This window comes from Pristis pectinata, chromosome 4 (genome assembly GCF_009764475.1).
Source record: "Pristis pectinata isolate sPriPec2 chromosome 4, sPriPec2.1.pri, whole genome shotgun sequence".
Taxonomy (NCBI): Eukaryota; Metazoa; Chordata; class Chondrichthyes; order Rhinopristiformes; family Pristidae; genus Pristis; species Pristis pectinata.
In genome coordinates, this window is record NC_067408.1 from 56,366,835 (window position 1) to 56,384,306 (window position 17,472).

The 17,472-nt window shown below is 46.3% G+C and overlaps 1 protein-coding gene across 1 annotated transcript; it reads left to right on the forward strand.

Moving 5' to 3' along the window:
• Positions 1-13,586: 13,586 nt before the first annotated feature.
• Positions 13,587-17,472, forward strand: LOC127569634 (probable cyclin-dependent serine/threonine-protein kinase DDB_G0292550). Its single transcript, XM_052014435.1, has 4 exons — positions 13,587-13,708; positions 14,585-15,200; positions 15,301-16,085; positions 16,740-17,472. The coding sequence occupies exons 1-4, from the start codon at positions 13,587-13,589 to the stop codon at positions 17,470-17,472; spliced, it is 2,256 nt and encodes a 751-aa protein (XP_051870395.1).

The window sequence follows — 17,472 nt, forward strand, 5'->3', positions numbered from 1 at the left end:
CAAATAGGGTCACAGGCATGCATAAACTCACATACAGAAACACCGATATGCCCACAGACACGCTGACACACGCACACACACACACATACGGACCAACACAGGCATACACAGAAACATGCAATCACACATTTGTATATATAAAGACACAAAAAAACTGGATCTGGCATTTTATTTTTGGAACACAAAGGAATGTACTGGAAATGGATCTGAAGCTGAGGAAAGGGGCTGTTGTGGTGATAGCTGTGTGAACTCAGGTCCTCACATGTAATCTTACCAACTCTTGTTTTATTGCAAATTCACAAAATCCTCTGCTTTCTTTCCTCCCTCTCTGTGAATTATATTTTTCAAACCCTCAGAGATGGCATTTATACACCAACAATGAGCACGTTAACTGCCCCACATTAACAGATTCCAAGTGTTTGAAGACCTTTGTACAACCGTCTCCTATAACACTTAGTTTGAAATACAGTCTGGCAAAGTCCAATAATAAGATCCTTTCTCTGTAATCTCCAACGTATACTTAAACCTTCAGCTGTGGTCAGAACCTCCAAGACAGCTCCAAACAGAAAATACTTGATTCTGTTATCCTAGTACTCAGGGAGGACATAGGGTCACTCATCGACACTGGATGTACGGCTAGATGGTTGTCACGTGACCTCCACTACCACCAGCTCCTCCTGGTCAAACTGTTCTCTGCACTCATGTTTCCACTGACGTTATAACCCATAAATAAAAATATTGACAGGAAATGGGACAAAAAAGCACATCATATTTTATGCCTCTCCAAATTTTCTCCTGGGCTAAACACTGCAGTGTTCAGGAGATCAATCTTTAATTGCTGCAAAGTACAGGACAGTCTTGGAGTGTTGGCAACCCTGTTTCCAATAGCCATAGCATTGACCCTGGCCAACAGAACTAGTAAAGAGAGGCTAGGGAAGCACAAAGGGATGGATTTTCCATATGGAATCATGATATACGATATATTTTCCAGTGTTGTACAGTAAATCTCACGAACTTGAACCGCAACTTAAGGGACCCTCCAACTTTGGGGTCCCTCTGTGACTATCTGACTTCCTTGTATGACACAGTAGGAAACCAGGGGATTTCTTGTTTGATTTAATGACCTGAGAGGGAGGATCCAACCCAGGGCAGAGGCCCAAAATGACCAACACACACCACCTCCTGCAAAGGCCTGGTGCAAGTTGGAACCCCGAACCTCTTTACCATTAAACAATTACAGCGTAACGCAATACTCCGGAGTCTTTAAGTTGTGGTTTTATCGCAGTGGCAATAAGTCCTTGTGATTTAAGTTTTCTTTTCACTGCTGAGGGAAAATGACAAATTCTTGGCAGAGTTTGGAGCCGTGATTTATGCCAGACCTTCACATAAACAATCCATTGTGTTCACAAGCGCTGGCCTGCACTTGGATCTTTAGCATAATGGCAAAAGCAGGACATGATAGACCCTTTCTGCCTTCCCTGTTGGAGCTTGTTTTTTTGACGAAGGGAGGACTAACTGATGGAGCCTTTCAAATAATAAAGGGTTTGATGGGGCAGATACACAGAAGATGTTTCTGATTGTTGAGGAGTCCAAATCTATGTGGCATAAGATAGTGACTAACTAACCCGTTAAGAAATTCAGGTGAGAAAGTAGAACATGCCCAGGTGGAATGGTTGAGCGTTGTTGTGTCAAGGAGAAGCACGGTGTCCTCTGAGGTTTGGGATATATGGAATGGAAGGAGATGGATGGAAAGTGACATGTGGAGCACAGAGCTTTGGAGCTGAATGCCCAGCGTTGTGCTCCTCCATCCTTCAGAGATCTGTTATGATTCCCCAGTGATCTTCATGTGGGAACACCCATCATGATATGAGATTTGAACTTGACTTGGCATTTCCCAATTCTAACATTGTACCTCTCCATGGGAAGTTAAAGCTATCCCCTCAGTCTCTCTCAATATTTTGAAAACTTGATCACAATCACATCTCGATCTTGTAACCTCTAATTCATGTGTGATAAATTAACCCTCTAAGATCTGGCATTGTAGCACAGAAGTACGGAGGGATTTTCCAATTCTCTGGTCTTTCTTCACAATGACCTCTGTCAGCTATTTGCACTTTCTGCATCAAAGTCCTCTCACAACAACTTAAGAAATACAGCTTCCTTCAGGATGGGGTCACAGGCAAGGTTTGTCCCTGACTGCCATGAAGAAGTTGGTGGTGAGCCTCCTGTGATGAATGCACTTCCACAGCACTCTTACATTGGGAGTTCATTGCTTTTGACCCAGGAGAGCTTCCACACCCTTACTCTTAAGTTCACGAACCCAGAGGGCTGTGTGACTCAGTCATTGAAAGTGTTCAAGACAGTCATTGATGGATTTCTGGATATTAGAGGAATGTAGGGAAAGGGGAACAGGGGATGAAACTGGAGCTGAGGTCAAAGATCAGCTGTGATCTTGCTGAATAGTGGAACAGGTTTGAGGAGTGCAACAGCCAACTACTGCTCTGCTTTCTTCAATTACCCTCAACTTCTTCTTCTTACTTTATTACTTATTTCTGAGATGTGGTATGTGACTCGGGGGTGTGGTGCCAATCAAGCAGACAGCTCTGTCCTGGGTGGTATGATGTTCTTGACCTGAGCCCTGTAGATGGTGGAAAGGCTTTGGCGTGTCAGGAGGTGAGTCACTTGTGACAGGTACCCGACCTCATGTAGTCACAGTCTTTATATGGCTGTCTGGTTGAGTTTCTAGTCAATGGTGACCCTTAAGATATTGATGGTGGTGAGGATTCAGTGATGGTAATGCCATTGAATTTAATGATGGTTTAATGAGTTGAAGATGGTTCAACTCTCTCCTGTTGAAGATGGTCATTGCTGGGCACTTCTGGTGGACTTGCCACTTATCAACCCAAGCTGAGAAGTTGTCTAGGTGCAGCTACCAGGCAGGCATGAACTACTTCATGGTTTGAGGAGTTGCCAATAGAATTAAACATTGTGCATCAGTAAACTCTCCTACTTCTGACCTTCTCTTGGAAGGTAGGTCAATGAAGAAGCAGCTGAAGCTGGTTGGCCCTAGGACACTGTCCTGAGGAACTCCTGCAGCGATGTCCTGGGGCTGGGATGATTGACCTCCAACAAGCATAACCATCATTTCCTGTGCTAAGTAGGACTCCAGTCAGTAGAATGTTTTCCACTTGATTTAGTTTTACATTTGGTCACATTCTGTCAAGATGTCAAGAGCAATCTCTCTCCCCTCTCCTCTGTAATCAGGTTGAAATCAGGATAGAGCAGGAAGGTGTTACTGAAGTATAAGATCTATGGTGATCTAATTGGCTGGGGGAGCAGACATTTGGGGCAGGATGTCTCCATCCTGCCATTATTATGTTCAGCTTGTTGTTCCACATTTAGAGCTAGGCTGTGATGTGATGGAACTATGGACAAAGCAAAACCCAGACTGGACATCAATGGCCAGCTTACAGGAGAGTGAATGCCCCTTATTAGCACTGTTGATGAGACCTTCCGTCACTCTGCTGATGATTGAGACTGATGAGATTATTGTAGCTACTTTAGGTTCTGACTTTTCTGAACAGAATATACCTGAGCAATGTTCCGTGCTGCTGGGAGGTGGCCAGAGTTGTAATCAGTTTGTCTAGAGAAATAGTTGGTTTCAGACCAAATGTCTCCATCGCTGAAGCTGGAATGGACCATAGTCTTTGCCCTTGATCCCTGACCATTTCTTGACTTCACCCGGAGTGAATGGAATTGGTTGAAGCCTGGTGTCTGCAATGGTAGGGACCTCAGAGGAAGCCATGGTGGGCTATCAACTCAGCCTAGCTGGTTTAGGATAGTTGCAATCACTTCAGCCTTGTCTTCAGCACCCACATACTGATGTCAGTCAGGATGGGGATCCTCCTTGTTTACTCGTTAAATGTCTGCCATTATACATGCCCTTTTCCAGGTTGAGGTCCCACTGGAGGGTGAAAGACCCATACTGTGGGAGGCTGCACCTTACTGCCCAGGGTCCTTTTGTTCTCACAGGAGGAGGCAAAAGATCCCACAGTACTTGTTTCAAAGTTATCCCCAGTACCCTGGCTAATATACATCTTAATCTTCATCTCTCTTGCTTCAATCCATAAACACATTGGCATTTGTGGGAGCTTGCTGTGCACAAACTGCTTCCTGAATTACAATAGCGACTCCACTTCAAAAATACCTCACTGACTTCAAAGCACTTGGGAAATCATGGTAGGTGGATGTGAATGGTGCCACATGAATGAAAGCCTTTCATCCTTTCCCTTCACCACAAGGATCACCTTCTAGAGATCAGCTGGACCCTTTACTCAACCTGGAAACTCCAAGAAGATCATCTCAGAGCTTCTGGTTCGACAGGGAAAACCTCAGCTTCCTGCTGCGCTACTGAAGCAGTGCATTGTTTGGGCTGGTATGATTCATAGAGTCATAGAGCACTTAAACAGGTCCTTCAGCCTATCGAATCTGTGTCGACCATCAACCACCAATTTACACTAATCCTACATTAATCCCATTTTTTATTCTCCCCACATTCTTATCAACTCCTCCCAGATCCTACCCCTCACCACACCCTAGGGGTAATTTACAGCAGCCAATTCACCTATCAACTTGCAAGTCTTGGGATGTGGGAGGAAGCCCATACGGTCACAGGGAGAATGTGCAAACTCCACACAGACAGCACCCAAGGCCAGGATTGAATCTGGATCTTCGGAACTGCGAGGCACCCTGTGTGGTTGGATCTTTACTCTGGGCCTTGAGTAGATTCTACTCTGCTTTGTTCATAGTGAGTGTCAAAGTTTCATATATTTTGACAAATATATCACTTGAACCAGGTACTGTTCTGCTTAAATCAACTCTCCTGGTTAACAATACCCTGCTCCCTCAAACTAAGTGCAAACGCCTGTTTGCTTGTTTATGCACCAGACTGGGGTTGAATGAAATTTAAAAAGTGTGATGTCAAGAGTTCAGTGCCTGCATGTTTCTCTTAGGGTGAACGGCAAGGCTGGCAGGTTTTGGGAACCCTGGTTGACAAGAGATATTGAGGCTTTGGTTAAGCAAAAGAGGGAGGCATACATTGTGCATAAGCAATTGGGAACTACTGAATCTCTTGATGACTGTAAGAAGTGTAGGAGTGCACTTAAGAGAGAAGTTAGGAGGGTACAAAGAGGATATGAAGGATCTGGCAGGCAAGGTGAGGCAAATCCCAAGAGATTTTGCAGGTATATTAACAGTAAAAAGGTGGCTAAGGAAAGAATAGTTTCCCTTAAAGATCAGCATGGCTGTTTGTGTGTGGAACTGAAGGAAATGGGAGAGATTTTTAATGATTATTTCTCTTTAGATGTTACTGTGGAGAAAACAATGGAGGCTAAGGAAATGAGGGAAATGAGTGGCGATGTCTTAAACCACATGGAAATTAGCAGGGGAGAGGTATTGGAGGGCTTAAAGAGCATTAAGGTGGATAAATCCCCAGGACCTGACCTAGTGCATTCTCGGACCTTGTGAGAAGCTGGAGAAGAAACTGCAGAGGTCCTTGCAAAGATTTTTGCTTCATCTCTAGCCACAGGTGAGGTTCCGGAGGACTAGAGAGTGGCTAATGTGGTACCATTGTTTAAAAAGGATAGCAATAACAAGCCAGGAAACTACAGGTTGACACGTCTGACATTGGTGGTGGGTAAATTGCTGGAGCGGATTCTAGGGGACAGCATCTACCAACATCTAGAGAGACAGAGTCCGATTCAGGACAGTCAGCATGGCTTTGTGTGTGGGATGTCATGTCTGACAAACCTCTTGGAGTTCTTTGAGGAGGTAACCAAGAGGGTAGATGAGGGTAGGGTAGTGGATGTTGTCTACATGGACTTTAGCAAGGCCTCTGATGAGGTCCTTCATGGCAGGCTAGTCTGGAAGGTTAGGTTGAATGGGATCCAGGGGGACATAGTGGATTGGATTCATAATTGGTTCAGAGGTAGGAAGCAGAGGGTGATGGTTGAGGGTTGTTTTTCAGACTGGAGGCCTGTGTCTAGTGGTGTGCCACAGGGGTCGGTGCTGGGACCTTTGTTGTTTGTAATTTATATAAACGATTTGGATGTGAATGTACAAGGTATTGTTAGTAAGTTTGTGGATGACACTAAAATAGCTGGTGTTATAGGCAGTATAGAAGGTTGTGAAAAATTACAAGGGGATCTTGATCAGCTTGGTATGTGGGCTGAGGATTGGCAAATGGCATTCAATCCAAGTAAATTGAGGTATTACATTTTGGGTGATCAAACTAGGTATAAGACTTACAAAGTGAATGGTAGGGCCCTTGGGGAGTCTTATGGAACAGAGGGACCTAGGAGTGCAAGTGCATAGTTTGCTGAAAGAGGCATCACAGGTAGACAGGGTGATGAAGAAGGCATTTAGCATGCTGACCTTCATTGGTCAGGGCATTGAGCATAGGAGTTGGAAAGTTATGCTGAAGTTATATAACACATTGGTGAGGCGTCACTTGGAGTATTGTGTACAGTTTTGGTCGTCCTGTTATAGGAAAGATGTTATTGAACTAGAAAGAGTGCAGAAAAGATTTACCAGGATGTTGCCTGGACTTGGGGGCCTGAGTTACAAAGAGAGGTTGCGTAGACTAGGGCTTTATTCCCTGGAATGTAGAAAATTCAGGGGTGACCTGATAGAGGTATATTAAGTCATGAGGAGCATAGACAGGGTGAAAGCACATGGTCTTTTTTCCAGGGAGGGGGTGCTAAAAACAAGAGGGTATAGGTTTAAGATCAGAGGTGAGATATTTAAAAGGGACATCAGGGACAGTTTCTTCACACAAAGGGAGGTGTGTATTTAGAATATGCTGCCAGAAATAATGGTTGAGGTGGGCACATAACCAACATTTAAAAACCATCAAGATAAGCTTTCTTCTAACTGTTTGGGGATAGCGGGGAGTAACTGCGCAGGTGCGAGACGTCAGTCAGTAGCGCGAGAACAGTTTAAAAAAGAGAAGGGAAGTCTTTGGCGTTTTCGATCGGGAGTGAGAGGCGAGCGAGCGGAAGCAGCCGAGGAGTTCAGAACAGATAAGCTTTCTTTCTTCTAACGGTTCGGGGATAGAGGGGAAAAACTGTGCAGGTGCGTAACATCAGTGGGTAGCACGCAAACAGTTTATAAAGAAGACCGCCATAACCAGCGGGCAGTGTCGGAGTGGGCAGCTGAGTGAAAAGGAGCAGAGTGTTCTGGGCCTTAGCTCAAGGGGCTTAGGCGTAAAGGGGTGAGGTGGGAGAGTAGCTGGTAGGTAAAGGTAAGGTTTACCTGTTATCTGTTATAAATTTTTAAGTAGGCTAAAACTAGGTAAGGAAAAAAATTAGTTCAGATGGAGGACATGGTGGTGTGCACCAGCTGCTTGATGTGGGAGTTAGTGGACCTTGTTGTGGTGCACGATGACCATGTCTGCAGTAAGTGCTTGAGGCTGGAGGAACTTCAGCTCAGAACTGATGAGCTGGAGTCGCAGCTTCAAACACTGAGAAGCATCAGGGAGGGAGAGAGTTATGTAGATACTGTACATTGGGAGACAGTCAGCAGGTACTTCTGGGGTCCAGGAAGTAGATAGAAGGGTGACTGTCAGGGGAGGGAAAAGGAAAAAGAAAACGAACAGGCAGATAGTGCAGAGGACCCCGGAGGCTGTTCCCCTCAGTAGCAGGTTTTCCGTTTTGGTAGCTGTTGAGGGGGATGACCTGCAGGGATCAAGCAGCAGTAGCCAGGTCTCTGGCACTGGGACCAGTCTTGCTGCTCAGAAGGAAAGGGAGGAGAAGAGGAACGCAGTAGTGATAGGGGACTCGATAGTCAGGGAAACAGATAGGAGGTTCTGTGGAAGTGAGCATGAATCCCGGATGGTATGTTGCCTCCCTGGTGCCAGGGTCTGGGTTGACTCTGATCGGGTCCACAGGATTCTTGAGCAGGAGGGAGAACAACCAGAAGTTGTGGTTCATGTTGGTACCAATGACATAGGTAGGAAGAGGGATGAGGTCCTGAAAAGGGAGTTTAGGGAGCTAGGCAGAAGGCTGAAGAACAGGACCTCAAGGGTAGCAATCTCAGGATTGCTGCCAGTGCCACCTGATAGTGAAGGTAGGAGTAGGAGGAGATGGCAATTGAATGCGTGGCTGAGAAGCTGGTGCAGGAGGGAGGGTTTTAGATTTTTGGATCATTGGATCTCTTCTGGGGAAGGTGGGACCTGTACAGAGAGGACGGGTTACACCTGAACCCGAGGGGGGCCAATATCCTTGCAGGCAGGTTTGTTAGGGCGGTTCGGGAGGGTTTAAACTAGTTTGTGAGGGGGATGGGAACTGGAGGAGTAGGTCAGAGGAAGAAGTGGATGGGGAAAAGTCAGATCTAACAGGCAGAAAGGCTTTGAGGAAGGAGAAGCAGAGTATAGGGTAGAAAAGTAGAAAGGTGGATGGGCTAAGGTGCATTTACTTAAATGCAAGAAGTATCAGGAATAAGGGTGATGAACTGAGAGCTTGGATAAGTACATGGGACTACAAAATTGTGGCTCTTGCAGAGACTTGGCTGACACCAGGGCAGGAATGGATATTGAATATTCCTGGTTTTCAGTGTTTTAAAAGGGATAGGGAAGGGAGGGAGAAGAGTAGGAAGGGTGGCGTTACTGGTCAGGGACACTATTACAGCTGCAGAAAGGGTGGATAATGTAGAAGGATCCTCTCTAGGGTCAGTATGGGTGGAAGTTAGGAACAAGAAAGGAGCAGTTACTCTACTGGGAGTATTCTATAGGCCCCCCAGTAACAGCAGAGATACTGAGGAGCAGATTGGGAGGCAGATTTTGGAAAGATGCAAAAATAATAGGGTTGTTATCATGGGAGACTTCAACTTCCCAAATATTGATTGACACCTGCTTAGAACCAAAGGTTTAGATGGGGCAGAGTTTGTTAAGTGTGTCCAGGACGGATTCCTGTCACAGCATGTTGACAGACCGACTAGAGGGAATGCCATATTAGATCTAGTATTAGGTAATGAACCGGGTCAGGTGACAGATCTCTCAGTGGGTGAGCATTTGGGGGACAGTGACCACCGCTCCATAACCTTTAGCATTGCCATGGACAGGGATAGGAGCAAAGAGGACAGGAAGATATTTAATTGAGGAAAGGCAAATTATGAGACTGTAAGGATAGAACTTGAGAGTGTAAATTGGAGTGTCATTTTTGAAGGGAAATGTACTATGGAGATGTGGTCGATGTTGAGGGATCTCTTGCAGGATGTTAGGGATAAATTTGTCCCAGTGAGGCAGAGAAGGAATGGCAGGGTGAAGGAACCATGAGTGACAAGGGAGGTGGAACAACCAGTTTGGAAGAAAAAGGCAGCATACATAGGGTGTAAGCAGCAAAGATCAGATAGGGCCCGTGAGGAATATAGAGTAGCAAGGAAGGAACTTAAGAAGGGGCTAAGGAGAGCAAGAAGGGGACATGAAAAGGTTTTGGTGAGTAGGGTTAAGGAGAATCCCAAGGCTTTTTTCTCATATGTGAAGAGCAGAAGGATGACTAGAGTAGAGGTAGGACCGATTAGAGACAAAGGTGGGAAGCTGTGCCTGGAAGCTGTAGAAGTGGGTGAGGTTCTCAATGAATACTTCTCTTCAGTATTCACCAAGGAGAGGGGTCTTGATGACGCTGAGGACAGTGGTGGTAATGTTAATGTTCTGGAGCATGTAGATATCAAGAGAGAGGATGTGCTGGAGCTGTTAGAAAATATTAGGACAGATAAGTCCCAAAGGCCTGAGGGAATATTCCCCAGGCTGCTTCGCGAGGCGAGGGCGGAGATTGCTGAACCTTTGGCAACGATATTTGAGTCCTCGTTGTCCACGGGAATGGTATCGGAGGATTGGAGGGTGGCAAATGTTGTCCCCTTATTCAAAAAAGGTAGTAGGGATAGTCCAGGAAATTACAGACCAGTGAGCCTTACGTCTGTGGTGAGCAAGCTGTTAGAAAGGATTCTAAGAGATAGGATCTATGAGCATTTAGAGAATCATGGACTGATTAGGGACAGCCAGCATGGCTTTGTGAAGGGAAGATCTTGCCTCACAAGCCTGAACGGTTTCTTTGAGGAGGTGACCAGGAAGATTGATGAGGGTAGTGCAGTAGATGTGGTCTACGTGGATTTTAGTAAGATGTTTGACGAGGTTCCACATGGTAGGCTTCTTCGAAGGCCAGAGGGCATGGGATCCAGGGAGGCTTGGCTGTGTGGATTCAGAATTGGCTTGCCTATAGAAAGCAGAGTGTTGTTGTGGAGGGAGTGCATTCAGATTGGAGGGCTGTGACTGGTGGTGTCCCACAAGGATCGGTTCTGGGACCTCTACTTTTCGTGATATTTATTAATGACTTGGATGAGGGGGTAGAAGGGTGGGTTAGCAAGTTTGAAGACGACACAAAGGTTGGTCGTGTTGTGGATAGTGTGGAGGGCTGTCGAAGCTTACAGAGGGATATTGATAAGATGCAGAGTTGGGCTGAGAAGTGGCAGATGGAGTTCAATCCGGAGATGTGTGAGGTGGTACACTTTGGAAGGACTAACTCCAAGGCGGAGTACAAGGTTAATGGCAGGATTCTGGGGAGTGTGGTGGAGCAGAGGGATCTGGGGGTTCATAGCCACAGATCACTGAAAGTTGCCTCACAGGTGGATAAGGTAGTTAAGAAAGCTTATGGGATATTAGCATTCATAAGTCGTGGGATCGAGTTTAAGAGCCGTGAGGTAATGATGCAGTTCTACGAAACTCTGGTTAGACCACACTTGGAGTACTGTGTCCAATTCTGGTCGCCTCATTATAGGAAGGATGTGGATACATTGGAAAGGATGCAGAAGAGATTTACCAGGATGCTGCCTGGATTAGAGAGCATGGATTATGAGGAGAGACTAAAGGAGCTAGGGCTTTACTTATCGGAGAGGAGGAGGATGAGGGGACACATGATAGAGTTATGCAAAATATTAAGAGGAATAGATAGAGTGGACAGCCAGTGCCTCTTTTCCAGGGCACCGATGCTCAATAGAAGAGGGCATAGCTTTAAAGTAATGGGTGGGAAGTTCAAGGGAGATATCAGAGGAAGGTTTTTCACCCAGAGAGTGGTTGGTGCACGGAATGCACTGCCTGGGGTGGTGGTGGAGGCTGATATGTTGGTCAAGTTCAAGAGATTGTCAGATAAGCATATGGAGGAATTTAAAATAGAGGGATATGTGGGAGGAAGGGGTTAGATAGTCTTAGGTGAGGTTTGAAGGTCGGCACAACATGGTGGGCTGAAGGGCCTGTATTGTGCTGTATTGTTCTATGGTTCTATGGTTCTATGGACAGGAGAAGTTTAAAGGGCTATGGGCCAAACACGAGCGGATGGGACTAGCTCACTGAGCAACACCGTAAGCATGGACGAGTTGGGCTGAAAGGCCTAGTTCCGTGCTGTATGACTCTATGACTAAATGAAAGTGGCTCATTGCATATTCCTGGCAGAGATGGAAGGCATTGGGTCCTCACATTCTCCCCACACCTGGGCCAGATGGATGCATGTCAAGTGCCTGTTTCCATGGGCACCAACAGCCTCCTGATATGGTGAAGGGAAGGTGCAGAGGAGATGTACCGCAATGATACCAAGGATGAGGGCCATTAGGTGGGGACACCAGAGAAGCAGGGGTTATACTGTACAATGCAGGGTGAGTTTAGGGCAGGGATCAAGCTCCTCCCTTCACTCTTGTCTTTGTCCAACCTCAGTTTGCTTCATCACAGCCCTTGTGGCCATGCCTTTTTCTGCTGAGGCTTTAAAGCCTGGAAACGTCTCCTTAAACCTGTCGTCTCTACTTCTCTAGTGTTTCGGAACTCTTTGCCTGCACCTTTGGTCATCTGTGCCTGACTTCTCACAAGTTTTTTGATAATCTCTCTTGATGCAGTACCTTGGAACTGTCCTAATCTGTGACTTTTACTAAGTCTGTTCTATCAAAGTGTTGCTGAATAGACTGAGGGCCCATCTTCCCTGGCCTGTGGCTGCAGAAGATTCACTGCCCTGTTGAGAGAGAGTGACGGTATCTCAAGTCGTTGTCAGGCCAAGTTTATTGTCATATGCACAAGGACGGTGAGGCATAGGTGCAACGAGAATCTTGCTTGCAGCAGCATCACAGGCACATCGATTCAGACAATGCCTTAGACAACACCACTGCTGCACGTGATATGGTCATTACCACGTGCCCAGTTGTTGGGATCTTACTGAACACAGAGTGGCCTCTGTGCTTCTTACGTGACAGCAGACCACACATGCTGTAAAGCTGAAGTAGCCAAGGTCATCGTGAAATGTGCACTTCACAGAGAGAGGCAGTGGGAGCTTGACCAGGAAATCTTCCACTTTCTGGTACACAGTGGTCTAGAAAAGGACATAAGCTTACTGTGGGGTGGGAAGATCTCCTTCAGGCCCTATTATAGCAGTGATCCCAACCCCAACAACACCAACCAACAACACCAGCCACAAAACCAACCCCAACAACACAAAACCCAACCAAAACAAACCCAACAACACCAACCCCAGCAACATTAACCCCAACACCAAATCAAACAATACCAACCCTAGCAACACCAACACCAACAACACAAATCCCAGCAACACCAACAATAATACCTCCAACAGCACCAATCCCATCACCAACCCCAACAAAACCACCCCCAACAACAGCAATCCCAACAACACGAACCAAACAACATCAACAGCAGCAACACCTACCACAACAACACCAACGCAATGTGAACCCCAACATTAACCCAAATAAAACCATCCACAACAACACCGATGCCAACACCAATCCCAGCAACCACATCCCCAACAACACCAATGCCAGCAACACCAACACTGAAACCAATCCCAACCCCAACTACACCATTGCCAACAACACCATCCGAGCAACATCGACCCCAACAACACCAGCACCAACAACACCAACCCCATCCACACCAACCACAAAAACATTGACCACAGCAAAATTACTCCCAACAACATAATGATGCATCTCCATAGAACTCTGGTTAGGCCGCATTTAGAGTATTGCGTGCAGTTCTGGTCACCTCACTATAGGAAGAATGTGGAGGCAAGAGAAGGAGGTGCAGGGGAGGTTTACTAGGATGCTGCCTGGTTTAGAGGGCAGGTGCTATAAGGAGAGGCTGGACAAACTTGGGGTCTTCTCTGGAGCGGCGGAGGCTGAGGGGTGATTTGTTGGAAGTGTATAAAATTATGAGGGGCATAGATAGGGTTGACAAGCAATATCTTTTCCCCATTATTGAGCGATCCAGTACTAGAGGGCATGCATTTAAGGTGAGAGGGGATAGGCTCAGAACAGATGTGAGGGGTATGTTTTTTACTCAGAGAGTGGTGGATGCCTGGAATGCGTTGCCTGATAGGGTGGTGGAGGCAAATTCATTGGGGGCTTTTAAGAGGGGCTTGGATGGGCACATGAATGAGAGGGAAATAGAGGGATATGGGCATTCTGTAAGTAGGATGGAATAGCAATGTTGGCACAACATTTTGGGCCGAAGAGCCTGTTGTGTGCTGCACTGTTCTATGTTCTATAAAGTCATCCTCAACAGCAGCAACACCAACTACAACACTAACACTAATGAAATCCCCAATAATAACCCAAAAAACACCATCCAAAACAACACCAACCCCAGCAATACCAACAGGTACACCAACCCCAACAACAACAACCCCGGCAACACCACACCAAGCAACAACAACAACAACAACAACACCAAAGTCAACCATAGCAAGCCCAAAAAAGGAACACCAGCATCACCAACTCCAGCAACAACAACCTGAAGAACACCAAACCGAACAACAGCAACACATCAACACTAAACCGAGCAATATCAACCCCAACACCAACACCAACCCAACCTCAGCAACACCTAGCTCAGCTACACCAACCCCAGCAACGTGAACCTCAACAAAACCAATGCCAACAGCAGCAACACCAGCATTACCAATGACAACAACACCAATCCCAACACTAACCACAACATGAACCTGAATAACAACCCAAACAACACCATCCAGAATAACACCAACCCCAACACCAACCTCCACAACACAAACCCCAACAACACCTACCCCAAGAAAACCAACCCCAGCAACACCACCAATACCAACCCCATCTCCAAACTCAAAAACAACCCCAACAACCCCAATATCAAGAACACAAACACCAACAACACCAACACCAATGCCAACACCAACCCCAACACAGAAACCCCAGCAAAACCAACCCCCACAAGTCCAACTCCAATGACACAAAGCTCGGCAACATCATCCCTTACAACTCCAACCTGATCACTAACCACAAAACGACCCTGAATAAAAATAACCACTAAAAGACCAACCCCAACAACATCAACCCTAGCAACACTAACGACAACAAGACCAGCAGCAGTAAAACGGATCCAACAACACCAAGCCCAACACCAACCCCAACAACACCAACCCCAGCAACACTGACCCCAACAACAACAACCCCAACAAAACCAACCCCAAAAACACAAACCCCATTAAACCAACATCAGCCCAAACACCAACCACAACACCAACCCCAGCAACACCAACCTCAACAACAAAACCAACACCAACACCTACACCAATCTCAACAACACCAACCTGAACAACATCAACCCAACCGACAACATCCTCAACAACACCAACCCAAACATCAACCCCGACAACACCAACTCGAACAGCACCAACAGCAACACCAACCCTGGCAACACCAACACCAGCTCCGGCAACACCAACACCAACAACACCAACACTAACCCCAGGAACACCAACCCCAGGAACACTAACCACAACAAGATCAACCACACTAATAACAACCCCAAAAAAAACAATCCCACTAACTCCATCCCCAACAGCACCAATCACAACACCAACACCAACAGCACCAACCCCAGTAACACCAGTCCCAACAATACCAACACCAACCCCAACAACACGAATCCTATCAACCCCACCAACACCAACACCAACACCAACCCTAACACCAAACTCAACAACATCGACCCAAACAGCACCTGTCCCAATGAAAGCATCCTCAAAAACACAAAGTCGAACACCAAATGCAACACCAAACCCAACAACCCCACTCCAACAACAACCAATCTAAGAACACCAAAGCCAACAACAGCAAACACAACACCAGCAACCCCTACACCAACCCCAGCAACACCAACCCCAGCAACACCAACCCCTGCATCAGCAACCCCAACAATAACAAACCCGACAGCACCAACCCCAACAACACCACACCAACAATACCAACACCAGCAACAACAACCATAACACCAACACCAAACTCAATGGGAACCTGAATAACAACCCAAATAACACTGTCCACAACAACACTGACCCCAACACCAACCACAACACAAACCCCAACACCTACTCCAAGAACACCAACACTAGCAACACCAACACCAATATCAACATCTGCAAAACAAGCTCCAACAATTTCAATCTCAACAACACCAATCCCAACACCAACACCAACAATCCCAACACCAGCAACAGCAACCACAACATCAAGCCCAACACCAACCCCAATGCAAACCTAAATAACAACCCAAACAACACTGTCCACAACACCAACCCCAACAACACTACCCCAGCAACACCAACCGCATCAACACAAATCCCTGCAACACCAACAATAATGCCTCCAACAACACCAATCCCATCACCAACCCCAACAATAACAACCACAAATAAAACAATCTCCAACAACACCAATCCTAACAACACTAACTCAGCAACACCAACAGCAACAACACCTACCAAACAACACCAATGCAATGCAGACCCCAACACTACCCCAAATAAAAGCATCCTCAACAACACCAATGGCAGCAACACCAACACCAAAACCAACCCCAACCCCAACTACACCATTCCCAACAACACCAAACCGAGCAACATCGACCCCAATGACACCAACGTCAACAACACCAACCCCATCAACACAAACCACAAAAACATTGACCACTGCAAAATTACCCCCAACAACATTTTGATGCATCTCTATAGAACTCTGGTTAGGCTGCATTTAGAATATTGCGTGCAATTCTGGTCACCTCACTATAGGAAGGGTGTAAAGGCTTCAGCGAGGGTGCAGAGGAGGTTTACTAGGATGCTGCCTGGATTTGAGGGCATATGCTATGAGGAGAGGCTGGACAAACTTGGGCTCTTTGCTCTGGAGCGGTGGAGGCTGACGGGTGATTTGTTGGGAGTGTATAAAATAATGAGAGGCATAGATAGGGTGGACAAGCAATATCTTTTCCCCATTATTGAGTGGTCCAATACCAGAGGGCATACATTTAAGGTAAGAGGGGGTAGGTTCAGAACAGACAGCAGGGGTTTGTTTTTTACTGAGAGGGTGGTGGATGCCTTGAATGTGTTGCTTGATAGGGTGGTGGAGGCAAATTCATTGGGGGCTTTTAAGAAGGACTTGGATGGGCACATGAATGAGAGGAAAATAGAGGGATATGGGCATTCTGTAGGTAGGATGGAATAGCTATGTTGGCTCAACATTGTGGGCTGAAGGGCCTGTTGTCTGCTGTACTGTTCTATGTTCTATAACACAGTGCACAACAGCAGCAACACCAACTAGAACACCAACACTAATGAAATCCCCAATAATAACCCAAACAACACTATCCAAAACAACAGCAACCTCAACAACACCAACCTCATCAACACAACCCCAACAATACCTACCTCAACAAAACCAACCCAAACACCATCAACCCCAAGCAACACCAACCCCAACAACACCAACACCAACCACAACAAAGTTAACACAAAAAACATTAACCCCAACTACAACAACCATGGCAACAAAAACACCAACTCAACAACACCAACACCAACCCCAACACCAACTGCAATGACACAAACCGCAACACAAACCCCAAAAACATCAAAAGCAACTGCAAGAACACCATCCCCATTGACACCAATCCAAGTAACACCAATCCAAGTAACATCAACCCCAACAACACCAACTCTAACCCTCCCCAACAATATCAACCCCAGTAACACCAACCACAACACCAACTCGAAAAACACAAACCACAACAACAAAATCAATCTCAACAGCACCAAAACCAGCCCTAACAACACCAACCGCAGGAACACCAACCCTAACTCCAACACTCACCCTTGCAACATCAAACACAACAATACCAATCTCAGCAAAACCAAGCCCATCACAAACCCTAACACCAACTGCAACAACACCGACCCCAACAACACCAACACTCACCCCATCAGCACTAAACCCAACAGCAGCAACCACCACGACACCCACCCCAAAAACAACCACAACTCCTACCCCAACAACACCAATCCCAGCCAAACCAACCCCAACACCAAACCCAACACCAACTCAAACAACATCTAG